General features: G+C 35.2%; 2 protein-coding genes across 2 annotated transcripts; both read left to right on the top strand.

Moving 5' to 3' along the window:
• The first annotated feature begins 5,128 nt into the window (after nucleotides 1-5,128).
• On the top strand, nucleotides 5,129-6,856 carry LOC132634034 (protein pleiotropic regulatory locus 1-like). Its single transcript, XM_060350355.1, has one exon. It carries the CDS (start codon nucleotides 5,129-5,131, stop codon nucleotides 6,086-6,088), a length of 960 nt encoding a protein of 319 aa, XP_060206338.1. The 3' UTR covers nucleotides 6,089-6,856.
• A 6,540-nt stretch (nucleotides 6,857-13,396) lies between these two features.
• On the top strand, nucleotides 13,397-24,101 carry LOC132629879 (monodehydroascorbate reductase). Its single transcript, XM_060345282.1, has 10 exons — nucleotides 13,397-13,552; nucleotides 20,094-20,165; nucleotides 20,771-20,822; nucleotides 21,146-21,226; nucleotides 21,368-21,486; nucleotides 21,575-21,794; nucleotides 21,932-22,050; nucleotides 22,135-22,260; nucleotides 22,701-22,841; nucleotides 23,524-24,101. The coding sequence occupies exons 1-10, from the start codon at nucleotides 13,502-13,504 to the stop codon at nucleotides 23,842-23,844; spliced, it is 1,302 nt and encodes a 433-aa protein (XP_060201265.1). The 5' UTR covers nucleotides 13,397-13,501; the 3' UTR covers nucleotides 23,845-24,101.
• Nucleotides 24,102-24,576: the final 475 nt, after the last annotated feature.

Below are 24,576 nucleotides of genomic sequence, written 5' to 3'. Positions count from 1 at the left end.
ATCCAGATTCAAGGTGGTAACTATTCCGTTTTAAAAAAGTTCAGGGGGGTTATAGGACCTCTCAAAAGGCAAAGTGTGTAGTAGCAACTGCGATCAAAGGTTAGGGGAATAATAATGCCTTATCCCTTTTCTAAATAAAAAAATATAACACTTCAGCGACATGCTTCGTGCGAGAGCAACGACTAGCAAATCTAATCTTCCTTTAACCTACCAAACTTATAAATAAAATTCTTGATCTTCACCTAAAATGATTTTAAAACGTTAAAATAAACGTAAAGAAATTAAAGATAGTATGCGGAAATCACTTGGGAATGTGCTTGTGACACTATGTATTATTATTATTATTATTATTATTTGGTGGGCCGGGTAAGTAACTTGAGTACTAAGAGCCTTTTTCTTAGGGAAGAGGACAGAAATGGCCAATCGGGTAAAACTAATCCCCCCGACGGCCCAAGTTTCCCCAAATCCAATTTGTAGCCACCCCAGCCCATTTAATACAAAAAAAAGGGACCTAAAGTCGCCACTAAAAGTTAGTTGCAAAAAAAAGGACTTATTGTGGCAACTTTAGTCGCCACTAAAGATCAAATATGTATAGAAAATGTATCGAAAGTGTATCATGCATATAAAATATGTATCATTGTTGTATAGAATATGTATCCCTACAATGTATGTGTAGAAAATGTATCATAGGTTTGTATCATTGTTGTGTAATTTGTGTATAATAAATGTATCATCAACTTATACTCACTAATCATACATATATTATACATGACTATGTACATTATACATTGATTATACACTAATGATTCACATATTATACGTATTCCATACATAAGTATAGAAATGTATCGTTGTTGTATAATTTATGTATAAACTGTATCATTCTTGTATAGAAAGTGTATCATACGTCTAGACAATGTATCATACATATAAGTATATAAAATGTATCATTCTTGTATAGAAAGTGTATATAAACTGTATCATTCTTGTATAGAAAGTGTATATATAATTCCAGCATATGTATATAAACTGTATCATTCTTGTATAGAAAGTGTTTATATGTATAAAAAAAATGTATCATACATATACAGTAGTGATACATATTCTATACAACATTGATTAATCCCAAAACATGTATAATATGTGCATAATAAATGTATAATCAATGTATACTTACAAATTATACACATATTATATATGTTTTGGGATATTTCTTGAAGGCTCAATCAACATATAAATATACAGATATTATACATGTTATGGGATATTTCTTGAAAGCTAAATCACTGTATAAGTATACACATGTTATACATATTTTGAATTTTTTTTGAAGGCTTAATATGAATTTTGATCTTTAGTGATGACTTTTTGATCTTTGCTTGCCACTAGAAAGTCTGATTTTTCTGTACCAAGCCTTTAGTGGCGACTCTTTTTATCTTTTGTGGCACAAAAAGTCATTTTTTTTATTTTTTTATTTTTTAAATGTGTTTGGGCTGCTGGGCTAGCTAGCGCGTGGGATTACTTTGGGCCGAAAGGCCAGTTCGAGGTATTAGGTCCAAACGTGACATTACTTTGGGCCGAAAGGCCACTATGTGTCCTTTTCCCCTTTTCTTACATTTTTTTTTGCGTAGATTGCCCTTCTTTTGGGGTGGTCTTTAAATTTTGTACCTCATATTTGTGGTCTTAAATTTTGCCCCTCATATTTGTGGTATTTAAGTTTTGCCCTTCGCTTGAAAAGGTGGGCGAATACCTAAAGTTCTCGGTTCGAACCCCACTCAGGCATAAAATAAAAAAAATAATTTCGAAAGTCAAGGCTGGGAGGCGTGTATGTTGGATCCGGCATACACTCCTCAAGGAAAAACTAAACTTATGCCCGATCCGACATAACTAAAAGTTTGCCTTATGGGGCAGAACTTTTCCTTAAGGCATAGACTTTGCCTTATAAGGCAAACTTTTAGTTATGCCTTAAGGAAAAGTTCCGCTTTATGGGGCATACTTTTAGATATGTCTTATGGGGCAAACTTTTAGTTAAGGCATAACTAAAAGTATGCTGATAAGGCGGAACTTTTCCTTAAGGCTGTTACACCTCGGAAATTCCGGATTTGTTGCCTAGTGAATAGGCTAATGTGAGCTCAAGGTGATTTTGGAATCCTTGCGAGATTAAGGGAAGTATTAGATAGCTTAAAGTGCGCACCATAAGACTTCAAAGTTTTATGAATATGTGAAATTTAGTTTGTTGAAGGAAGTGAAATATAAGTCGTGTTCGGAAAGGTTTTCGCTATAATTGAGCTAATATTATTTTGGTAATGTCTTGAGGGGCTACTATAGGGCCTATTGTATGGTTAATGAAGTATTATGTAAGTGCCAAGAAGGTTCCACGAGGATTGGAAGTCAAACGAATCAACGAGAGAAAGTTTCGCAAAACTGGGAGTTATACGACCACTTATACGGTCCGTATAAGGGGGTCCGTATAACTTGAATTTTATAGAAAAGGTCTTTTTCTTGGAGGTGTTAGACGGTCCACTTATACAGACCGTATAAGTGGTCCGTATAAGTCCATCGGGCTGATTTTTATATTTTTTTATAAATAGATGGCTCTTGTTCTTTTATTTCATTTTTCATTTTCCACAAGTCTTGAGAGCTCCAAACCCTTCTCCAAGCTTATTCCACTCCATCCCAAGAGAAAACAAAGATCAAGAGACAAGAATCAAAGTGTTCATGTGTTAGAAGGCTTCCTAGGGTTAGTAGACTACAAGAGATTCTTGGGTATTGAAGCTAGGGTTTTCACATAAGTTGATAGCTGCTCCAAAGCTCATTCCTATGAGATAAAAGGTTAGTTTTCATGCGTATTTCATGTTATCATGGATGCTTGGTTGTTGAACAACTTGGGTAGAAGAAGAAAGTAGAAAATGAGGGCCAAATGTAACTTTTAGGATGTTTTGAGTAGTAAGCTAACTTGAGTTATGATTCTTAGTATGATATGGGTATAATCTTGTTATGGAAGGTAGAAATAGTGATGAGGAAGCATTGTATGAAAATGTGCTAAGAATGGGTGTGAAGTTGTTAGTATAAGTTGAACATAAGGATGAATTTTGAAGACTCAATGGAATGTGATTACTTGATTATGATATTATGGATGTTATTGTGGTTGTTGGGAGTTGTTTTGTAATATGGTGGGAGTTGACGAAATAGGGGAAATGCTGCCCAATTTTCATTAGATCATGAACTATTCTAGTTTGAATTTAAGAGTATCATTAAGGCTTAACTATGGTATGAATCCTTCTAAATGTAGATTGTTCAAGCTTCGACGGTGAACGTTATGCAGTTAAGAAGACAAAGAGGTATGTAAGGCTAACCCTTCTTTCATTAAGGCATGATTCCTTTGCTATATACCCTTTCATGAGTTCCATAATGTCTTCCAAATAACTCTATCTCTAAAGTTACTAAAGCTCATGATCCTCGATACTTTCACGATTCTATTGCCTCTCTAATATGATAGTTGGTCCTCCAAGAATAGATGTAACGAAAACGATGATAGTAATGATGTTGAGGATACCTATGGACTCTCATGTATACGTGTCTAAGTATGTATGACTATTATGTAGCACCGAGCTTATATGGCCGGGTATGATACTTGTAGCGCGCACACCACTGCAGTTGGGTACGGATAACACTGAGCCTTGATAGGGCCAAGTATGTATAATCACCGAGCCTTGCCATGGTCGGGTATGTGAAACACCAAACCCTCATGGTCGAGTATTATACGAATACAAATAAATATATGTATATATACGTGAGTAAGCATTAGAAATGGAAGGTCCCCATGAAAGACAAGTAAGTAAATATGATGATGGCCACTAGAGGTACAAATGGTTCTATTACCTCCTGATTCTTCTATCTTATGGTATTTCTTATGCTTCTACTATGATGTTGATTATGCTTTACATACTCAGTACATTATTCGTGCTGACGTCCTTTTGTTTGTGGACGCTGCGTCATGCCCGCAGGTGGCCAGGGAGACAGGCTTGATTCATAAATTTCTTGTTCAGGGACTGCATGGAGGAGCTCCATTTCATCCGGAGCTACAGTTTTTGGTATTATTCTTTTGTGTACATATATGGGCATGGCGGGGTCCTGTCCCGCCTATATGATGCTACATACCCTTCTTAGAGGCTCGTAGACAGTTGTGTATGGTCAGATATCTTGTAGCCTTGTCAGCTCATGTTTTGTATATTATTTTGTTAGCCTCGTCGGCTTGTGTACATGGACATGGGCATTGTTTATTGATGATGATAGAAATGTGTCGTTGCCCGATGTGATTAGTATTGTTGATGTACGGAAAATCATTAGTAGGCCATGTGGCTCACCTAGATGAGAATATGAATGTACGTTAGGAGGTGCCCGGTGGGGTAGCACCGGGTGCCCGTCATGGCCCTCCAGTCGGGCCGTGACAAAGGCATAACTAAAAGTTTGCCTTGAAAAGTAAAATAAAATAAAATATATGCCTCAAGGCAAAGTCTGCCGAAGGGGGCAGAGCGAAATTCAAACTTTACCCTTCGATTTTTTTTAAAATTTTGACTGAGCGGGAGTTCAAATCCGGAACCCATGAATTTTAGGCGAAGGGCAAAACTTAAAGATCAGCAATTTGAGGGGCAAAATTTAAAGACCACCCAAAAAGAAGGGCAATGCAGAATTGCCCTTTTTCTTATGCTTTGGACAAATTTGGTTTTGACCGAAGAAAATATCTAATTATTATTCTTCAAAATAAAAAGTGGAAGTACTATATAAATAGTTCCAAATATTTATATGGATGGTTTAGTTAACCGAGATATTTCGGCTTAATCCAATAAAGCACACCCTAAATACGAGTTTTTTATCACTTGATTATGGAATTAGTATAAATCCTAAAGTGTTTTGGATTGGATACTTAGTACTACTGTTTATGTAATTCATATTTATAAAGGTTTGTAATCAAAGTCTAAATAGGTTTTCTATTCCTACTTAAATAGGGTTTTATACTATTATAAATATGGCTACTGTGATGAGATTATGAGTGAATCAAATCAAACCTTCTTTCCTCCTCCTTTTATAGTTTGCTAGACTTCTCTATATAGCCATTGTTTTCAATATGGAGAGAAAAATAACAAGCAAACAAGTATGGAAAAATTACAGAACTATTAGTGGTCATTCAGGATGGGTACGATCAGTTGCAGTAGATCCTAGTAATACTTGGTTTTGTACAGGATCAACAGATCGAACTATCAAAATATGGGATTTAGCAAGTGGTAGGCTAAAAGTCACGTTAACAGGTCACTATGAACAAGTAAGAGGCCTTGCTATTAGCAATAGAAACTCGTACATGTTCTCAGCAAGTGATGATAAGCAAGTTAAATGTTGGGACCTGGAAAAAAATAAGGTAATTCACTCTTTTAATGGTCATTTAAGTGGTGTTTATTGCTTAGCTCTTCATCCCACAATTGATGTGCTATTCACAGGGGGTCGAGATTGTGTATGTAGGGTTTGGGATATTCGAAGCAAAATGCAAATTGGTACTCTGTCAGGACATGATAACACTGTTAGCTCTGTTTTAACTCGATCAACGGACCCTCAGGTGTTGACCGGCTCTCATGATTCAACTATAAAGTTGTGGGATATTAGATATGCTAAGACGATAACAATGCTTACTCATCACAAGAAATCTGTTCGAGCAATGGCTCAACATCCGAAGGAAGATTATTCTTTTGCTTCTGCATCGACTGATGGTGACATAAAAAAACTCAACCTTCCAAAAGGGGAATTTTCGCGTAATATGCTTCCGGAACAGAAGACAATAATCAACACGATGGTGGTTAATGATGAAGGTGTAATGGCCACGGGAGGTGACAATGGGAGTTTGTGGTTTTGGGATTGGACAAGTGGTTATAATTTTCAGCAAACTCGAACTATGGTTCAACCTGGATCGTTGGACAGTGAGGCGGGTATTTATGCCCTCGCGTTTGATGTAACTGGCACGAGACTTATAAGTTGTGAAGTTGACAAGACCATCAAGATGTGGAAACAAGATGAAATTGCCACACCAGAAGTATGATGTAACTATTTTTTTTATTACTACTACTTTGTGCGTTAATGTTAGTACGAACAGTACTTTAGTTTCAGGTTTCATGCAGTTTGCTTAATTTCTAGACTAAAGCGATTCACTTCCAGGTTATCTTTGTTGCAATTTTTTTTTTTTAAAAAGGTTGGTTAATGGTCGTAGTTTTTCTAATTGATTTCTGTACTTGTTGATCTTGAGTGCTTGTCTTTTGTTATTAACGTTTTTTTTTTTTCAATCTTAAAGTGAGTATACTTTAAAATGTTTTAGGACTAAAGAAAAAATTAGGTGATTCTTTAGATCTGATTAAGTGACAGCTTCATGTCTCTGTTAAACTTTATACTAATGTGTATGCTTGTTTTGCTATTTTGTATTCCAAGTGCTTTGAAGGTTATAATTATACTTGGTACACTTTCTACAGTGGGTAACAATTATTAAATACATTGATTCTCTCGAAAGATCACAATTGTCGTGCCAGCAAAAAAATATTAATGATGAGAAAAGAATTTGGTTATGCGACTAATATTCTACTATTCTACCCAAATCTGATTTGGAAGAGTTACAATGCATAAAATAAAAAATAAAAATAAAAAATACGGTAATAACATTCTCTCTCTCTCTCTTTATATATATATATATATATATATGCAATCTTAACAAGAGAATTACTATCAATAATAGAGAAAATAAATAATAAAATCTATATTCCACAAAAATAAATTCTAGAAAGAAATAGAAAAAAAGAGAATTCAAGAAGCCACCAATATCAACATAGCCTCCCACATCTTATTAGAGGTCCTATACCAAATTTCAGCAGCATGACTTAATGGTGCTTGATCTGTAATTCTAATTAAGCAAATCTAGTTTGGTTGTTGTGTGGGTTAGTTTCACTACTAGAGAATCTCTATTTTCCCATTGAATTTTTCACCGAAAAATGATCACTGATTATTTTTTACTGAACTTCGGTAGGAAAAATAAAAAGATTAGTGTTTTCACATGAAAAAATTAGAAAATTTCTCAGTATTTCAATGGGAATTTGTTTCCTACCATGCATTTTTTTAGTGAGCTAGTCGGTGGGAATGAGGTGGGAAAATCTTGTTTTGTAGCACAAATTTTTCACTAATATCAATGGTTAAAACCTCAGTTTCTAGTAGTGTTTTGTAAGAGTTCCATTTATTTAGGGAAAGTAGTTCGGGCTAGAGTCTAGTCCAACCTATCTTTGGGCCAACATAGTAAGCCCAAGACTGCCTGACATTTGAAACCATTTGATGAAATTTATTTAGAAAAGTGTTTTTGAAAGAAGAAATATAAGCGTTTTACACTAGATCATCTTAACTTATCATAGTTGAGTGTTTTAGTAAGGCGGAAATATGGAATAATTAACCAATGGCTAGTGAAAGAAGTATATGCGCAAAGACATGTCATGCATTTATTGCTTTGTTATAAGTATCAGATATGAGTAAGTTTTTACCAATCCTATTTGGATAGTTTCGGTTTTAAGATATTTTTTTCCAAATTATTTTCTGTTTTTGTTTATATGCAAAAGGACTCCAATATTAAGTTTGTTATTAATCAAAAGGCATTTTTTCAGAAAGCTTTTCTCCAAAAGTGTCCCTGCAAATACCATCTTAGTTTTTTCAAAGACCCTTACATGGACAAACAAGTTAAGTCTTTTCCTCAGAGCTTGCACATGTGATCCCTACAAATAGAAAATCTTTTTTTCGCTTATTTGGTAAATTGTTGGTAAAGTTTATGGCTTTTGATGAATCTTCATTTACCACCGAACTCCTAATCCATTTGTGGTACTGCATTCACAGTTCATTATGTATGTATATTTATTGAATATGTCAATACATATGTAGGATATGATTAAAGTAGTTAAATTTATAGAACCAGTACAATAAGTTGTGTGTCTGCCCCTGATATAATATGATATGGGTAAATAGTTGTTTACACTTAATTGAATAACTAGTTTTAAGAATCAATAAGCCAAGTGAAAATACATATCACTTAATCATGATTAAGTGTTAAAAAGTGTATAGGCAAGATATATGTCTTACATTAATTGATTTGGTGTAAATACCTGATACATTTTTTATTTTTTTTTACCATATGATGACTATGCGAGCATGAAGTAACACAAATTCTTTATGCTCACTATGGTTGAGTTTTAACAGTCTATATGCAATTACATATGCATCTAATTGGTTTGATGTATGTGCTAAATAAATACGGATAAGCTTTTTAAACATTCAACCCCTAAAGGCTAACTCCAACCAATTCATTAAATAATCAAACTTCTAAGTACTCATATGGAATATTTCTATAACTGGACGATATACATTCATCTTCTGGAAGTTTCAAGATCCAAAGTGCCTATGTACGTGGATTTCATAGTTATTCAATAGTTTACTCTTCTCCTCCAATAAATAGATATCCATATACAAAAATCTTCATGTTGATCATGACTAGACTATAACTCATGGTTTGCTAATTTTTGTTCTTTTACACGATAAACTCTTCAACTTACTGGGTCTGTTAGGCTTAAATGCTTAACATATGGTTATGATAATGAAATCAATGCCAAATTCATAATAATTTCCATGTGCATTTATATATCTTATGTTGATTGCGAGATTTTTTTTTTTTTATTACATCAGAGAAAAAGGGAAGGAAATGATATACTACGAAATACCAATGATCGCAAGATTAAAAAATCTTGACTTTTCGATCAAATTAGATCAATAATTTTTACGTATTAGTTTAACTCGATGTTTAACCAGTCTAATTAGTTCAAACTGAATACTCATGCAGAATTAGCAGCCACTTGAGTGGGATCATAGAAATGCTTTTATTTTTTATAAAATATATTCATATTCCTCAAAAAAATTCCTGGTCAAACTTTTCTTTTGACTTTTCTTGGTATGGGTCAGCCATTTACGAAGGCTTTGGAGCTGGTCACCTTACTATTATACCTTTCACACTTACATCACAGTTTTCCTTAATTTCTTTATTACTACTAAACCGATTAATTTAAATTAGCATTATATAGGAAACATTAAAAGAAAACCGCCACCGGATGAGTCAATTCTACCAGCCTATGCTGAATGCGATTTGATTAAATCCACCCTTGGCTTGAGGAGCATTAGAGATATAATTGAACGATACGTCACTCATTGCGTCAATTTACGTTATTCAACAAAGCAATTAAGCTTCCTAATCATCGAAGATCGATCTCGTAAACGAATACTAAAGGCACTATTAATCGACTTTCTCAATCTACAATCTAACTTTAGAACTAGATTCTACAAAAAAATCAAAGCTCCAACCCAAAATTTTTAATTATTTGAAAACGAAGAGGACTCGAGGTGTCATATTCCTTCTCGTCAAATGAAAAAGGGTTTAATTTACATTATTTTAGTGGTAATATCTGGGGGGTTGATACTTCACAAAGATCCATTTCATACTTTGTTTTCCAAAACTAATAATATACCTTTCACACTTGACCATTTCCTTTATTGTAGCATTCTTTTGTCTCAACTCACAGTCTCTCACCAATGACGTCAACGTTTGCAACTTTTCCAAATTTCTTAAAGACAAAAGTGTCAAACCCCATTGAATTTTGAATAATAGCCCAAAAAGTCATTAAAATAATTTTTTTAAAAAAAGAGCACTGCTCATAAATTAAATTTCCACTTGTTTACTTTATTGTAACAATTTCGAGAAGAACACTTTTGGATAGACCCTAATCATTTTGTTCTCGAAGCCTGTACAATAACGATTAAAAATTTGAGCATTAGTTAGACATAGATAAGAGCAAATATTATAGTTAATTCATTAAAGTTTATTACATTTTACTCAAAAACGTTTACTTTGTATCTTTTTGTGTTCTCAATATCTTGTATTACTATATTATACTCTACGAATAGAGAAATGTTGATCAACTTGAAATTGCAACTTAGAGGAAAAATTACAATAGATTTTTACTTGCAACTAATTTAGAGCATCAACTTTATGACATGTGAAAGTTTAAATAAAATTGTTAATATGAGAGGTTTATTTATATTCTTGACAAGATTTAGAAGGAATTGAAGTTCGACATCTCTCGAGTGACAGAATGATTTATTTTGAAAATTGTTGTGTAATGTTTCTTAAGATTAAATAATAGTAATATTTGTTGGTGGGTGAAGGAAACATTCTAGTCAAATTCAGACATCGTCACAACTCACATCTCTAAATATAGGAAACCAGTACCATACTTCTCATTTTAGGCAAGTTTTCATGTTCATAGTCCCCTCCCCCCCCCCCCCCCCCCCCCCTTTTTTTTTTTTTTTACTCTTTTTCAAGAAACAAAATGTAGTACTAATTAATAATAACAAAAAAAGACCAACATAAAAAAAAAAAAAACACACATTTCTACTAGTGCCTGTAATATTTTGGATCGTTTGAACAAATTAAATGCTCATGTACTTTTATTAACTTTCACATAAATATTTACCAATAATTACATTTTAAGCAATTCAATTACTTAAATATCATTTATATATGTAAATTACATTTTAAGTAATATAATTATGTAAATATCATTTATATCGCCAGACCCCACATTGTGGATTATACTGGGCATGTTGTTGTTGTTGTATCGTCAGAAGTTTATCATAAATATTCACATGTAATTACATTTTAAGTAATTTAATTATGTAAATATCATTTATATTGTTAATTAGACGTTTATCAGAGATATTTACCTATAATTACATTTAGCTAATTTAATTATAAATAACATTTATATTTGTAATTACATTATAAGTAATTTAGTTATGTAAATTTATATCTTCGTTGTATATAACAACTTATATATTATATACTATTAATTTTCTTACCCAAAAAATTATATTTTGTCCCATAAAAGAATCACATTTCCAATTTGACTTGATCTTCTCCTCTAACGAAAAATTTTATGGCGGTAAAGGCTCAACCTTGTCAGCCCTCTATGTTCTTTTCTTTTTCTCTCCAGCTCCTTTCTCTCTCTATTTCATCTTCCCTCCTCTTTTTCATAGTCTATTTTTTCATTTGCTAAAAATCAAATAAGATAAATGGATCAATACTAACCCAAATATGATTGATCTTTTTTTTGTCAGTGTTTGCTACTCCTAATATGCCTAAAAGACAACTTCATAAAGATTCTAGAGAACCGTTTGGCCATGAGAATTATTCAATTTTTTTCGGAATTATTTTTCACTTTATTTGAAAACGCGCCATGAAAATTTCAAATACAACTTGAATTGTAATTCTGAATTTCAAAATACCTAAAACCCCTGTCACTTTTTTCACTGTCAGTAGATTCAAACAACCAATAATTCTTTGAAAAAATTATAACCAAACACAACTTTGTCTTCAACTCCAATTTCAAAAACTCCAAATAAAGTGAAAATATTTTATTTCTATGTCCAAACGCCTTTTAATCTTCTTTTCTTTGTGATTTTAGATTCGTAACTTAAGAATTCTAACAAGTATAACATCACTGTAAAATTTTCAAAGGAATTTTATTTATTTCTTTTGTAGACTTTTGTGATTTGAATTTTTTTTGTGATTTTTCTACCTTTCGTTGCAAAAGTCTAAAAACAAATAAACAAAAAGTCTTTGTGTTTTTCACAAAATTAAAATAAAAATAAAAATAAAAATGTGATTGTCTATAATCCTACCTTTCATTTCAGAAAAGAAGTATTAATACTACCATTATATATCTTGTGTCTTCACAAATCCACTCGCTTGACTCTTCTTTCCCATTAATTCTTGTACCCCATGGGAAAAGAGTTAATTGGATCTTTTAAAGTTCCATTTCACATCTCAAGAAAACAAGTCTAAAAAAATGTCAAATAGATAAATTTTGAATGATAAACACAAAATCTAAATTAACAGTAATTATTAGATAGACGCCAAAGCAATGAGAAAATTTAACAACTATAAAATGAAGAAAGATAATTAAGTGCTTATGATATTAAGATATTATTACACATATTAATTTATATAGATCTATTCAGGATTTCACTCATTAAGTGATTATAGGATTAAACAAAAATGCACTTAACAGTTAAGATTTGAATGGTTAAGATTCAGACCCTAAAAACAAATAGAAATAATGACAAATCTGAATAAATAAAATTAAATTTTCATTTAAGTCTAAACAAATGAGGTCTGAGTTATTCTTCTAATCTCTCTAAAAGCTTTACTAGCTTATCCCGAGGAAGTGAAAGCACACCAAAGGTATTCTAGAGCCTCACTTGTTGCTGTCAAACTTCAAAATAAATAAATAAATAAAATTGGTTTGATAATTTTGTAGTGATGTTATACTTGTTAAAATTCTTAAGTTACAATGCGCCACGTGTATATTCCTTATGATTTGTACGGCCTTCCTCGTCTCATCATCTCTAAACCAATAACAAATCACCATCAACCTAATGCAATTGTATCCATTATAAATATCAGTCCACATTCATCAATTCCTTAACAGAACTTCATTTTTGCACCAACTAAATTTATCAATTAATGTTATCATAAAAAATTACCTCTAATTGTTTATTACTCCTATAAGTAAGCTGTAAATATATTTTGTATCATTAGGGGTCTTTTGGTTCGCGGACTATATCCCAGGATCATAGTCATGATATTATAATTTTTGGACTAATTTATCCTACCTCAAGGGTGGGATAAAATAATACCTAGGTTGATGGGATAAAGTAAATTAAGTTTAGGACAAAATTTATACTTTATTTGGTTAAAGATATAAATTATTCCAGGGATAAATTTATATTTCAGCAATAGGAAAATTTATACCTCCAACATATGTGACACACTAAAAGAACGTCAACTTTCTATATTTACAAACAATTTAACTTTATGAGATAGATTTACAACCACACAAATATCTAAGACTTATTTTGAATGAATCATAAATTTTAAAATAATTTCTTTCTTCTTTAAACTTTGTATCTACTAAAATAGTGCCACATAAATTAAAACAAAAATAGTATAATTTTATCTCAAACTTAATCGAAAGATATCCAACTTTATCCGATGAACCAAACCCCCCGTTAGTGCATAAAATTTAAATTCATATACTTATATTGCCTTTTTACCATGAAAAGAAGATCATATTCCCAATTTGACTTGATCTCTTCTCTCTAACTGTCGTGGCGACAGCACAGTCAGCAAATCACACGGCAAATGAAGTGCCACGTGTACGTTCCTTATTGACTTACTCGTCTCTTCATCTTTCTCTCCCATTAAGCCAATCACAAATCACCATCTATCGTATCCACTATAAATATCAGTCCACATTCATTCATTCCATATCATAACTCTTCATTTTTCTTTCGACAAAACTAAAAATCTTAAACTAATTCATCAATGGCTGAGAAATCATTTAAGTACGTGATCGTCGGTGGCGGTGTTGCTGGTGTGAGTATCTCGCCGATCAAATCCTCCGTTAATTAATTACTGATGATTACAGCTTTTTAGTTTCTAATATGAATTAATATTTGAGTTTACGTGTTTTGACTCTTAGTTTCTAATGAGTGAGATTTTTGATCTACTATATATTTTTTTTTTGCTCGAAAAATTGGCTTTAGGACACTAATTTAGATGTGCTATATAGTTTGCATTAGATCTGGAAGTTAGCATAGTGAAATGACTTTTGGATTCTGCAACAAACACATATACTGATACATACACATATATAATTGAGAAATCCTCGAGGATAGTGGTGCGCGGTTCCAAGAGCGTCTCAATAAAATTAATGGCCAAACATATACACATATATTTCAGTTTTTGCTGGTGTGAGTATAGCGCTGATTGATGTTCTAGATAGTTCACAGTAGATCTGAGAGTTAGCAGAGAGAAATAGTGAATGACCTTTGGTTTCTATATCTGTACAGTAATGAAGCTGATAAAATCGGTGTGCTTTTCATGGAGGAGTTCTTCCTCTATATATACAGGAGGCTACACAAAGTGTAGTTGAATACAAACTCTGTAAGCGATAAACTATACTTGGTATTATCCTTCCTCTAGATAAACTATACATATGAATTCTAGTTAAATACAACTAAACAAACGTGAGGATAAGCTCACTGTTGAGATGTCCTAACATGATCCCGCAAGCTGAGCAGTGGCTGTGCAACTGTAAGCTTGGAACGAAGGAGATGAAACCGACAAGAAGGAAGGCTCTTGGTAATGATGTCTGCTAACTGATCCAAGGAATTGATGTAGCGAACGTCCAGGTCTTTCGAAGCCACCTTCTCTTGGACAAAATGAAAATCCAATTCAATATGTTTGGTTCGGGCATGAAAAATAGGATTGGCAGTGAGGTAGCTCGCGGACAGATTATCACACCATAGCGTGGGAGCTTGAGAAAGAGAGACACGAAGCTCTTGAAGATGATGTTGCATCTAGGTAACTTCAGCAGTAGCCGCAGCTAAGGCTCGATATTCAGCCTCGGTGCTGGACCGTGCAACCACTCACTACTTCTTTGAGCTCCAGGACACTAAGTTGGGTCCAACAAAAATGCAATAACCATTAGTATATCGCCGATCATCTGGGCCGCCAGCCCAGTCCGCATCTGAGAAGGCTTGAAGCGCTAAGGAGCTAGTTGAACGCAAGTGCAAGCCGAGGTCCATGGTAGCCTTTAAATAACGCAACAAGCGCTACATAGTAGTGAAATGAGTTTCCGTAGGTTTATGCATGAATTGGCATAATTTGTTCACATTATACGATACATCCTGACGCGTGATGGTTATATATTTGAAGAGCTCCTATCAAGCTGCGATACAATGACGGATCAGAAAATGGTGAACTCCCATGTTGAGACAATTGAAGTCCTATTACCATAGGTGTGGCAATTGTCTCGCACCATCCATATTGGCACGAGCGAGGAGTTCTCTAATGTATTTGGACTCAGTAAGGGTCAATCCAGTGGCCTGATAATGTACCTCAACACCAAGAAAGTAGTGTAGCTTACCAATATCCTTTATAGCAAAGGCATTAGACAGTTGAAGAACAAGACTTGCAATGAACTCATTAGAACTTCCTGTAACAATAAGATCATCTACATAGACTAAGATAATAGTAATGTGGCCTTCACAATTGTGGATAAACAAAGACGTATCGGATTTAGAAGGCACAAAACTGAGTTCAAGCAATTTCGAGTTGAGCTTCTCAAACCATGCCCGAGGTGCTTGTTTAAGGCCATAAAGAGCTTTGTGAAGCTTGCACACATGGTTTGGATATTTTGGATTAGTAAAGCCAGAGGGTTGAGACATGTATACCTCTTCATGTAGTTGCCCATGTAGAAATGCATTTTTGACGTCGAAATGCCGTAGCGACCACCCTTTTGACAAAGCTAGAGACAGAACCACTCGGATTGTTATAGGCTTCACAACGGACTGAATGTATCGTGATAGTCCACTCCAGCCTTTTGGCTAAATCCCTTTGCCACTAAACGAGCTTTGCATCGCTCAATGAATCCATCGGGATGGAGTTTCAACTTAAAATTCCATTTGCATCCCACAACATTCTTTGTCGCGAAAGAGGGGACAAGGGACCAAGTACCATTTTGCAGGAGGACGTTGTACTCTTCTTGCATAGCCTTTCTGTATTTCGGGTTTTTGTTGGCTTGGGTAAAACATGTAGGTTCAGGTGGCAAGCTAGATGGAGGCAAAGAGTATTTTGTGGCAATATGAGCTTTTGGAAGTTGAGATTTGGCTTTACGCCTGGTTACCATGTGATGAGGAACAAAGGTTGTGGTTTGAGCTGCCGGTGTTTGAGGATTACTAGTAACGATGGGAGTTTCATTAGCTACTGGAAGATCAACGGTAAGGTTAATAGGAGGGATAGAGGAAAGCGAAAAATCAGACGGGACTGAATGACACACCGGGGAGTTTGTCGATGGACTTGGCGATGAAGGAGCTGATGAGTTTGATGACGGAATTGGCGAGGCAGCAGCTGCTATCGAACTATCACTGGCAGCAGCTGCTACGGACTTATCACTTGCAGTAGTAGGTAGAGAAGAAGAATTACAAGGAGCAATGACAGGCAAAGAGGACACGACAGTAGAGTCGGAGGTCGGTGCGCTACTGGGAGTTGAAGATGAGCTAGCAAAGGGAAATTGTAACTCGTCAAAATCACATGCCGAGAGACATATTCGACCACTTATGACATGTAAACATTGATAGCCCTTGTGATGTCCACTATACCCCAAGATAACGCATTGTAAGGGTCGAAATGCTAGCTTGTGAGAGTTATAGGGATGAAGGAATGGGTAGCACGCGCAGCCAAAAACTTTCATGAATTGATAATCAGGAACCTTTTTGTACAACTTCTCATAAGGTGAAACATTAGTGAGCGAGAGTGAGGGGATACGATTTATAGTGTAAACTGCCGTAGCAAAGGCATGATCCCAAAAGGTGAGAGGAAGGGAGGCGTGTGCGAGAAGTGCTAAACCCATTTCAACAATATGACGATGTTTTTTTTCAGCGGTATCATTTTATTCATGAGTATGGGGACAAGAGAGCTGATAAACGATCCCTGCTTCAGCAAAAAAGTTGGATAATTTCCTATATTCGCCACCCCAATCAGATTGTACCACTTTTATATGACGCTCAAAGAACTTCTCGACTTGAGTTTTAAAGCGTAAAAATATGGTATAAACCTCATTTTTGGAACTCATAGGAAATAACCATGTAAATTTGCTAAAGTCATCAATGAAAGAAACACAATAACGAAATTTATTGCTAGCTAACTGTGGAGCAGGGCCTCATACATCAGTGTGGATCAATTCAAGAGGGCAAGTAGCACTAGAACTAGAAATAGAAAAAGGCAATATGTGACTCTTGCCATATTGGCAAGAAGAACAAACAAATGACCTAAACGACTGTGACATAAATCAAATGATTGCTTGGACATATGGAACACTTCTAATTTATTTGAGGGAGAGGGTTGGTTGAGTAACTGGGCAGCAAAGAGACGATAAATGCCATGCTCAAGAGTCCCGCGTAGTAGTAATTTCCCCGTTGCCCGATCCTTCACAAGACAAACGACGGTGAAACTCAAATATAACATCATTATCAGTAGTAAATTTTGTCACACTAAGCAAATTCTTGGTAATTTCAGGCACCAGTAATACATTAGTTAGACGTAAATATCGACTAACTGTAGGTAAAGTAGCATTACAAAAATGAGAAATTGTCAAACTTGTGCTATTATCGACATGAATTTGATCAGTTCCCAGATACTCTCTTCTTACCGCCATGTTCAGCATATCATTAGTTAAATGATGAGTAGCCCCAAAATCCGGATAACAATTTAGGTCTCCAACCTTGGAAGGTTGTGCAATGAGAGCAGCCATGTGCGACTTGGATGGAGCTTGATATGCATGATCGAAACGATGGTAGCAATTTAGGGCCGAGTGACCAAACTTATTGCAAACTTGACACTGATTTTGGTTGGACGAGTTGGTATTGCGACCCCGACCTTGTCCTCGTCCAGATCTGCCACCATAAGCCTGATTGTTATGGACATTAGTAGGCTTCTTAAATGAGTTATCATTCTTGGTATTGCTGGATTGTCTAGCAGACAAGTTGACTTGGCCCACACCTTGTTCCAAACTTGTCATCTGTTCCAAACGATACTTATGACTTAAAAGCAAGCCATGGAGATCGGCTAATGAAATTAGTTCCGCACTAGCAGTGACTGAGACAACCAGGGCATTATATTTTTGCCCAAGTCCTCCAAGAATATATAAGACAGGATCATCAACAGTGACAGGGTGTGCTGCGACGGCGAGATTATCGTACAAGTCTTCATCTTTTGAAGGTATTCTACCATGGATGCTGCAGCCTTAGTTGTATTATCCTAGCCTTGGATTGCGACGCAAACATTGTCTCAAGCGCTCACCAAACCGTCTGAGATGTTGTGCAACCGACTACTTGGGCTAAAATCCCTTCGCTAAGGGTGAAGTTGGTCTTGTTTGATCCATAAACTGTACGATGGGTTGATAACCGCGCCAGTTGAGGTTGCTTCAGAAAAGCTATGCGAAATTACCTTTGGAGGGCATTTGTGCGTACCATCCACATATCCCTCAAGTTCATAACCCCTTAGAACTGGGAGAATTTGTGATTTCCATAAGATATAGTTATTACGGTCCAATTTGAGAAGATGAGACTAGTTAATGTTCGTCGCGAACGACGAAGGATTTTGGGAAGGGGTTTGCGAGGTGATGCTGGTAATGGAGGGAAGTGTCATTGTGAGACGTGAGTCTTCGCAAGGCTCCGATACCATGACAAGGTTTAATGAAGCTGATAAAATCGTTCTGCTTTTCATGGAGGAGTTCTTCCTCTATATATATATAGGATGCTACACAAAGTGTAGTTGAATACAAACTCTCTAAGAGATAAACTATACTTGGTATTATCCTTCCTCTAGATAAACTATACATATGAATTCTAGTTAAATACAACTAAACAAACGTGAGGATAAGCTCATTGTTGAGATGTCCTTACACACATACACACAACACTTACACTGATGCACATACATTTTTTTTGCTGATAACAGAGAAACTCTCGGTTCTAGACAAACGTAAATACATATATTCAGTTTTTTTTCATTTATATTTTAACAATCAAATGTTAGATTATGGAGTCTGAAAGCGAGAACGTTGTTGTAGGCGAGTTTATCACCTTTCAATGTTTTGATTTGCTTCGAAATGGAGTGAAATGCTTTGAGTATGAAGTGATAATATATACTCCCTGTGTCCCAATTTATGTGGCACCATTTCCTTTTTGGTCTGTTCCAAAAAGAAAGTTTAGAAACAATTTAACTTTATGAGATGATTTACAACCACACATGTATATAAGGCTTGTTTTGGACTGCATATTTCAAAAGTATTCCTTTCTTTGTTAAATTCCGTGCCAAGTCAAATGGTGCCACATAAATTTGGACGGAGGGATTATATAGACACAAACACACACACACACACATATACGTTGTGTGTGTAGGTGTGTTTATTTTTCATGTAAATTGTTAGATTCTGGATTGTTGAGAGCTAGAGTGTTGCTGTGTGTAAGTTTATCTCCTTCATTATTTTGGTGTGCTGTTGAAATTGCATTGCTTCAAAATGGAGTTGGAGGCTTTGAGTACAAACTGATTTGGATTGTTTTTTGATGATTTTGTCTGTGAGAATTTTTGATGTTCTATATAGTTCACAGTAGATCTGGAAGTTAGCATAGTGAATGACCTTTTGCTTTCTGCATGTGTACACATATACACAACCCATACACTGATATACATACACACAGATAGATGTATACATATATTTTTTTTCTTCTTATAATAGAAATCCTTGAGGGACTGGCGCACGGTTCTATACATACATAAATACAGGTTTTCCTTTCTATTTTGATAGTAAATTGTTAGATTATGGAGTCTGAAAGAGATAATGTTGTTTATCTCCTTTCAATGTTTTGATCTGCTCTTGAATAGTCGATTTGCTTCGAAATGGAGTTAGAGGCTTTGAGTACGAAGTGATAATACATGTAGACACCGACACATATCCGCACATACAATTTATGTGTGTGTGTTCCTCCTTTATTTTTCAATGATCAATTGTTATGTTCTGGAGTGTTAGAGCTAGAGTGTTGTTAGGTAAGTTTATCTCCTTCATTATTTTGGTTTGCTGTTGAAATTGAGCTGCTTTATAATGGAGTTGGAGGTATTGAGTGCAAAGTGATTTGAAAATGTAGAACCTAACCTGTTGTCTTTTGGAAATATCGGGAGTAAGAGATATGGCATAATTATTAGGAATTGGCTGAAATAAAGGATTATAACAACTCCTCAAAATGTTCTAGTTGTGTTTCTGAACTCTTGTAGGAACAAATCTTGTTGTATGCATTCAGATTTTAGAACACGTGGTTGTAAATGAATTGAACAAGTTTGGTTGCATTTGCAGGGGTATGCTGCTAGAGAATTTGTGAAGCAGGGAGTTAAGCCTGGGGAATTGGCTATTATTTCCAAAGAGGCGGTAAGTATTTTGAATCGTTTTCTTGCCTTCACTAATACAATTGTAAATCATAGTTGTATTGCTGCTTGTGTTACTTCATTTTGGAGAAGGGAACATTCATTTTGACTTCTGGTTAATATCATGTATCATTGGTCTCTAGATTTTTCCTTGGTATTCCAATTAATTTCTATCTATAACAATCTCTAAAATTCTGTTATGTTGATGTTATAAGCTAATTTTTCTTCAGGTTATGCTTGTGAATTGCCAAATACTATTCATCCACGGTTTCATAGCTGATATGCAAGAATGTTAGTGTCCCTTTGATATATGTTTGTCAACTAGGAAGAAAAAGTTCCTAATCCTCTACCATTTACTTATACATTTGTGTACCTTCTTCGCTTTTGGAGTTCCTGATCACACCTCTGTTATACACAGTGTGCTAGGCTATGCCCCCCCCTCTCTCTCTCTCTCTCTCTCTCTCTCTCTCTCTCTCTTTTGTATGGTTTTCTGCAACTTATCCACTCTAACACCCATTCCTTCCGATTTGTATCTGACAAACTTTCCTTCTTTCAGTAAAATAGTGTTAAGACTTGATCTGATTGCTAAAATTGTTTTTTGTACCTCAGGTGGCTCCTTATGAACGTCCTGCACTTAGCAAGGCATACCTTTTTCCTGAAGGCAAGTCTTCTCTTTCCTTGGATAGTTAATTTTGATTGTAGTCTGTGGCTGTATGGACTTGAACAAAGTTGTATTAGATAGGATTACAGAAAATGCATATATCTTTTTCACAGTTAAAGTCCTTGTACACACATTAGATTTTTTTTTTTTCCTTATAGAATTATTATTCACCTACCAGCAACCAGAAAAACAAAAAAATTGAAAAATAGTTTGAGCATGATTTGGCATAAAAAGCTATGTCGAAAAGCTGCTGGACATTTATTCTCTCATGTAATTGACCTGGTACCAGAAAACCTCTTTCCTAACATCTTATTATCTACCAGGAGCTGCTAGACTCCCAGGGTTTCATGTGTGCGTTGGAAGTGGAGGAGAGAGACTGCTTCCTGAGTGGTATGCAGAGAAAGGTAATAATTTCTTTGTGTTATGCATTATTTGCAGACATATGATCATGCATGACTTCTGTCAACTTTACATAATGGTCGTATATCTTGTTGAAGACACTTCTCTTATGAATCCCTAGTGAATCATATGGTCTCGTCTTGCAGGCATATCGTTGATACTGAGTACAGAAATAGTGAAAGCAGATCTTGCTTCAAAGACTCTTGTTAGTGCAGCTGGGGAATCTTTTAAATATGAAACACTGGTTATCGCAACTGGATCCACTGTGAGTCTCATTGAACTGTGGTTGTGTTGTGTGTTATTACTTTTTGTCATCGGCCAGTTCAGTAACTTCTTGTTTTGTGTCTGTTCAGGTTTTGAAGTTGTCAGATTTTGGTGTACAAGGTGCTGATTCCAAGAACATCTTCTACTTGAGAGAAATTGATGATGCTGATAAGCTTGTGGAAGCATTAAAAGCTAAGAAAAACGGAAAGGCTGTAATTGTTGGGGGAGGGTACATTGGTCTTGAGCTTAGTGCTGTAATGAGACTGAACAACATTGAAGTCAGTATGGTTTACCCAGAACCATGGTGCAGTGAGTAAATTGCTTCTAATCCCGCACTGCATGCATAACAGGAAACGTTAAACTGGTTCATGATAGTCAATTATGGAGAAATATATTGTCCTGCTTTACTGTATTCTAATCTTACTGTAATCCTTATGCTTTTGCAGTGCCTCGGCTTTTCACAGAGGGCATAGCTGCATTCTATGAAGGTTATTATAAAAACAAGGGAGTCAATATCATCAAGGGTACAGTGGCTGTTGGGTTTGATACACATCCAAATGGAGAGGTTTTTCTCAAGACTGCACCATTTTGAGAAATCTTGTGGAGCTTTAGAGCATTACCTCACAGCATTCTTGTTTCCAATTTGCAGGTGAAGGAAGTCAAACTTAAAGATGGGAGAGTTCTGGAAGCCGACCTAGTAGTCGTAGGAGTCGGAGCAAAACCACTCACGACGCTATTCAAAGGCCAAGTTGAAGAGGAGAAGGGAGGAATTAAGGTGTGTGTTCACCGTTCAGTACTCATCCTTCTAATAAGTTCTGACTTGCATGCTTTTCGATAATTTTATCATATTCATGGTTAAATCATTAAATATTTCTGCATAATGGACCAAAAATATTTAAATAGTTCAGTATAAGCTTCAAAAGTAATTGAGAGCAACTGAGTGATTCATTGAAGGAATAGATCAATGGATTCCAGAAATTCTGGTGCTGCTTCAGGCAACACAAAGAAATGAAGCAATCATGCATGAGAAATTGGATCAAATAGTGGAAATCCTTGAACTTGTAGATAAGGAAACAGCATAGTTTTCTTGTCGAACCAAAGCTGTGTGCTCGTCGAGCTATAAGCTGTTTGTTTATATCAGAATTAATGCATTATGTCATGTTCCATTCGAACTTACTGAACTGCAGTACTTATGCTGAGGCTTCTATTTTGCAGACAGATGCGTTCTTCAAAACAAGTGTACCCAATGTGTACGCTGTGGGTGATGTTGCGACTTTTCCTATGAAAATGTATGGTGATATTAGAAGAGTTGAACATGTTGATCATTCTCGCAAATCTGCTGAGCAAGCTGTCAAGGTATGTGACAGCTCCCTGATGCTTTCCAATGTTAATGGAAGTGCTATATTATCATCCTACGTATAATATGTTATTCTTTACTGGGCAACTATGAGTCGATGACTCAACTCTTATGACATAAACTGGATGTTTGAAGCTCACTGCACGTGTAGATTAGGGTGTTCAAATACTGAAAAACTCTCCTGTGTATATTTTTTATAGAATGAGTACAAATATGTGAAGTACAACCTTAAATTACACTCAACACCGGTCGTCCTTTTCAAGGTTTATACTGTCCAAGTATTCTTGAGTTCTGCAGATCTTTTTCCCGTATTTTGCTTCCACTGTGTGACTTCTTAGAACAGATTTCTGCAATGTGCCAGTGTCTTTCGACTCTGTCAATCACCTTTTCTTATGAAGTAAAATTATTAATGTTACTACTCTGTATCAAATAGTGGTAATCTTTGAACTTGTTGATAAGGAAACGTGCATTGGTTTTCCTTGTCGAGCTAAAAGCTGTCTGTTCTTGTCTCTATCAGAATTACAGTGCATTACCTCATATTCCATTTTGAATTTCGGCTGTGTGCTAGTGTCTTTCTACTCTGTCAATCAACTCAGTCAAATGTAGTCACAACTTACAATTCCCGAACTTCATGTTTTCTATGAAGGAAAAATATTAATGTTTTGTATGTTTATTGTGCAGGCAATTTTTGCCGGTGAGCAAGGGAAGTCTGTCGATGAATATGACTACCTTCCATATTTCTACTCCCGTGCTTTCGATTTGTCTTGGCAATTCTATGGTGACAACGTAGGAGAAACAGTCCTCTTTGGTGATGCTGATCCCAACTCTGCAACTCACAAGTTTGGAACATACTGGATCAAAGACGGAAAGATCGTTGGTGCATTCCTTGAGAGCGGTTCTCCTGAAGAGAACAAGGCAATTGCTAAAGTTGCAAAAGTTCAACCCGTTGCTAGCTTGGATCAATTGGCACAGGAGGGCCTCAGCTTTGCTTCAAAGATCTAATTGCTACATATATTGGATTTAAAACAGCCCTTTGAAGTTTCTGCTTCTATACAATGTTGTTGTCGTTTGACATTTTTACGTGGCTGGTTGATTGGTTAAATATGATACTTCTTTATCTGAGTTTAGTTGCAGAAGATTACCCTTGTAAGGCATATACATATACCTTAAGGAGTGACATCTCTGTAAATAACGGAATGTTGGATGCTATGGTTTGTGCGATACTCTTGCCCAGAAAATATGAGCATCTATTTGCTTGATTTTGTTATGCTTATTGAATAAAAATACGTAGTTAATCACTTTGGTTACGTTCCAAGTGATTGCTGCTCCCTCCATGCAATTTATGTGGCACTAACTGCTCCCTCCGTGCAATTTATGTGACACTATCTTCTTATTAGTCCATCCAAAAAAGAAAATGACGGAAAAGGTCCAAAAATACTCTTAACCTATTGAAAAAGGCTCATAAATATTCTCCTTCCACCTTTTGGTCTAAAAATATCCTTAAGGTTTGTTTTTGGTTCAAATATACCCCTCAACCTATTGAAAAAGGCTCATAAATACCCTTCTTCCACCTTTTGGTCTAAAAATACCCTTAAGGTTTATTTTTGGCTCAAATATACCCCTCAGATTTTTTAAAATCAGATTTTTTTTTAAATCTGGAATTTTTTAAAAATTCCGTAATTTAAAAATTCCGTAATTGGTCAATAATAAAATTCCATAATTTAAAAAAAAAAT

Source organism: Lycium barbarum, chromosome 3 (assembly GCF_019175385.1).
Source record: "Lycium barbarum isolate Lr01 chromosome 3, ASM1917538v2, whole genome shotgun sequence".
Taxonomy (NCBI): Eukaryota; Viridiplantae; Streptophyta; class Magnoliopsida; order Solanales; family Solanaceae; genus Lycium; species Lycium barbarum.
Note: the sequence above shows the minus strand (reverse complement) of the source record. Positions and strands in the feature narration are given on the sequence as shown.

Excerpts from the sequence above, each read along its gene's own strand:
- LOC132634034 (XM_060350355.1), top strand. The coding sequence starts at position 5,129 with ATGGAGAGAAAAATAACAAGCAAACAAGTATGGAAAAATTACAGAACT.
- LOC132629879 (XM_060345282.1), top strand. The coding sequence starts at position 13,502 with ATGGCTGAGAAATCATTTAAGTACGTGATCGTCGGTGGCGGTGTTGCT. Across the intron at positions 13,553-20,093 it reads TCGGTGGCGGTGTTGCTGGT|GGGTATGCTGCTAGAGAATT; the intron begins GTGAGTATCTCG and ends TTGCATTTGCAG. Across the intron at positions 22,051-22,134 it reads ATACACATCCAAATGGAGAG|GTGAAGGAAGTCAAACTTAA; the intron begins GTTTTTCTCAAG and ends TCCAATTTGCAG.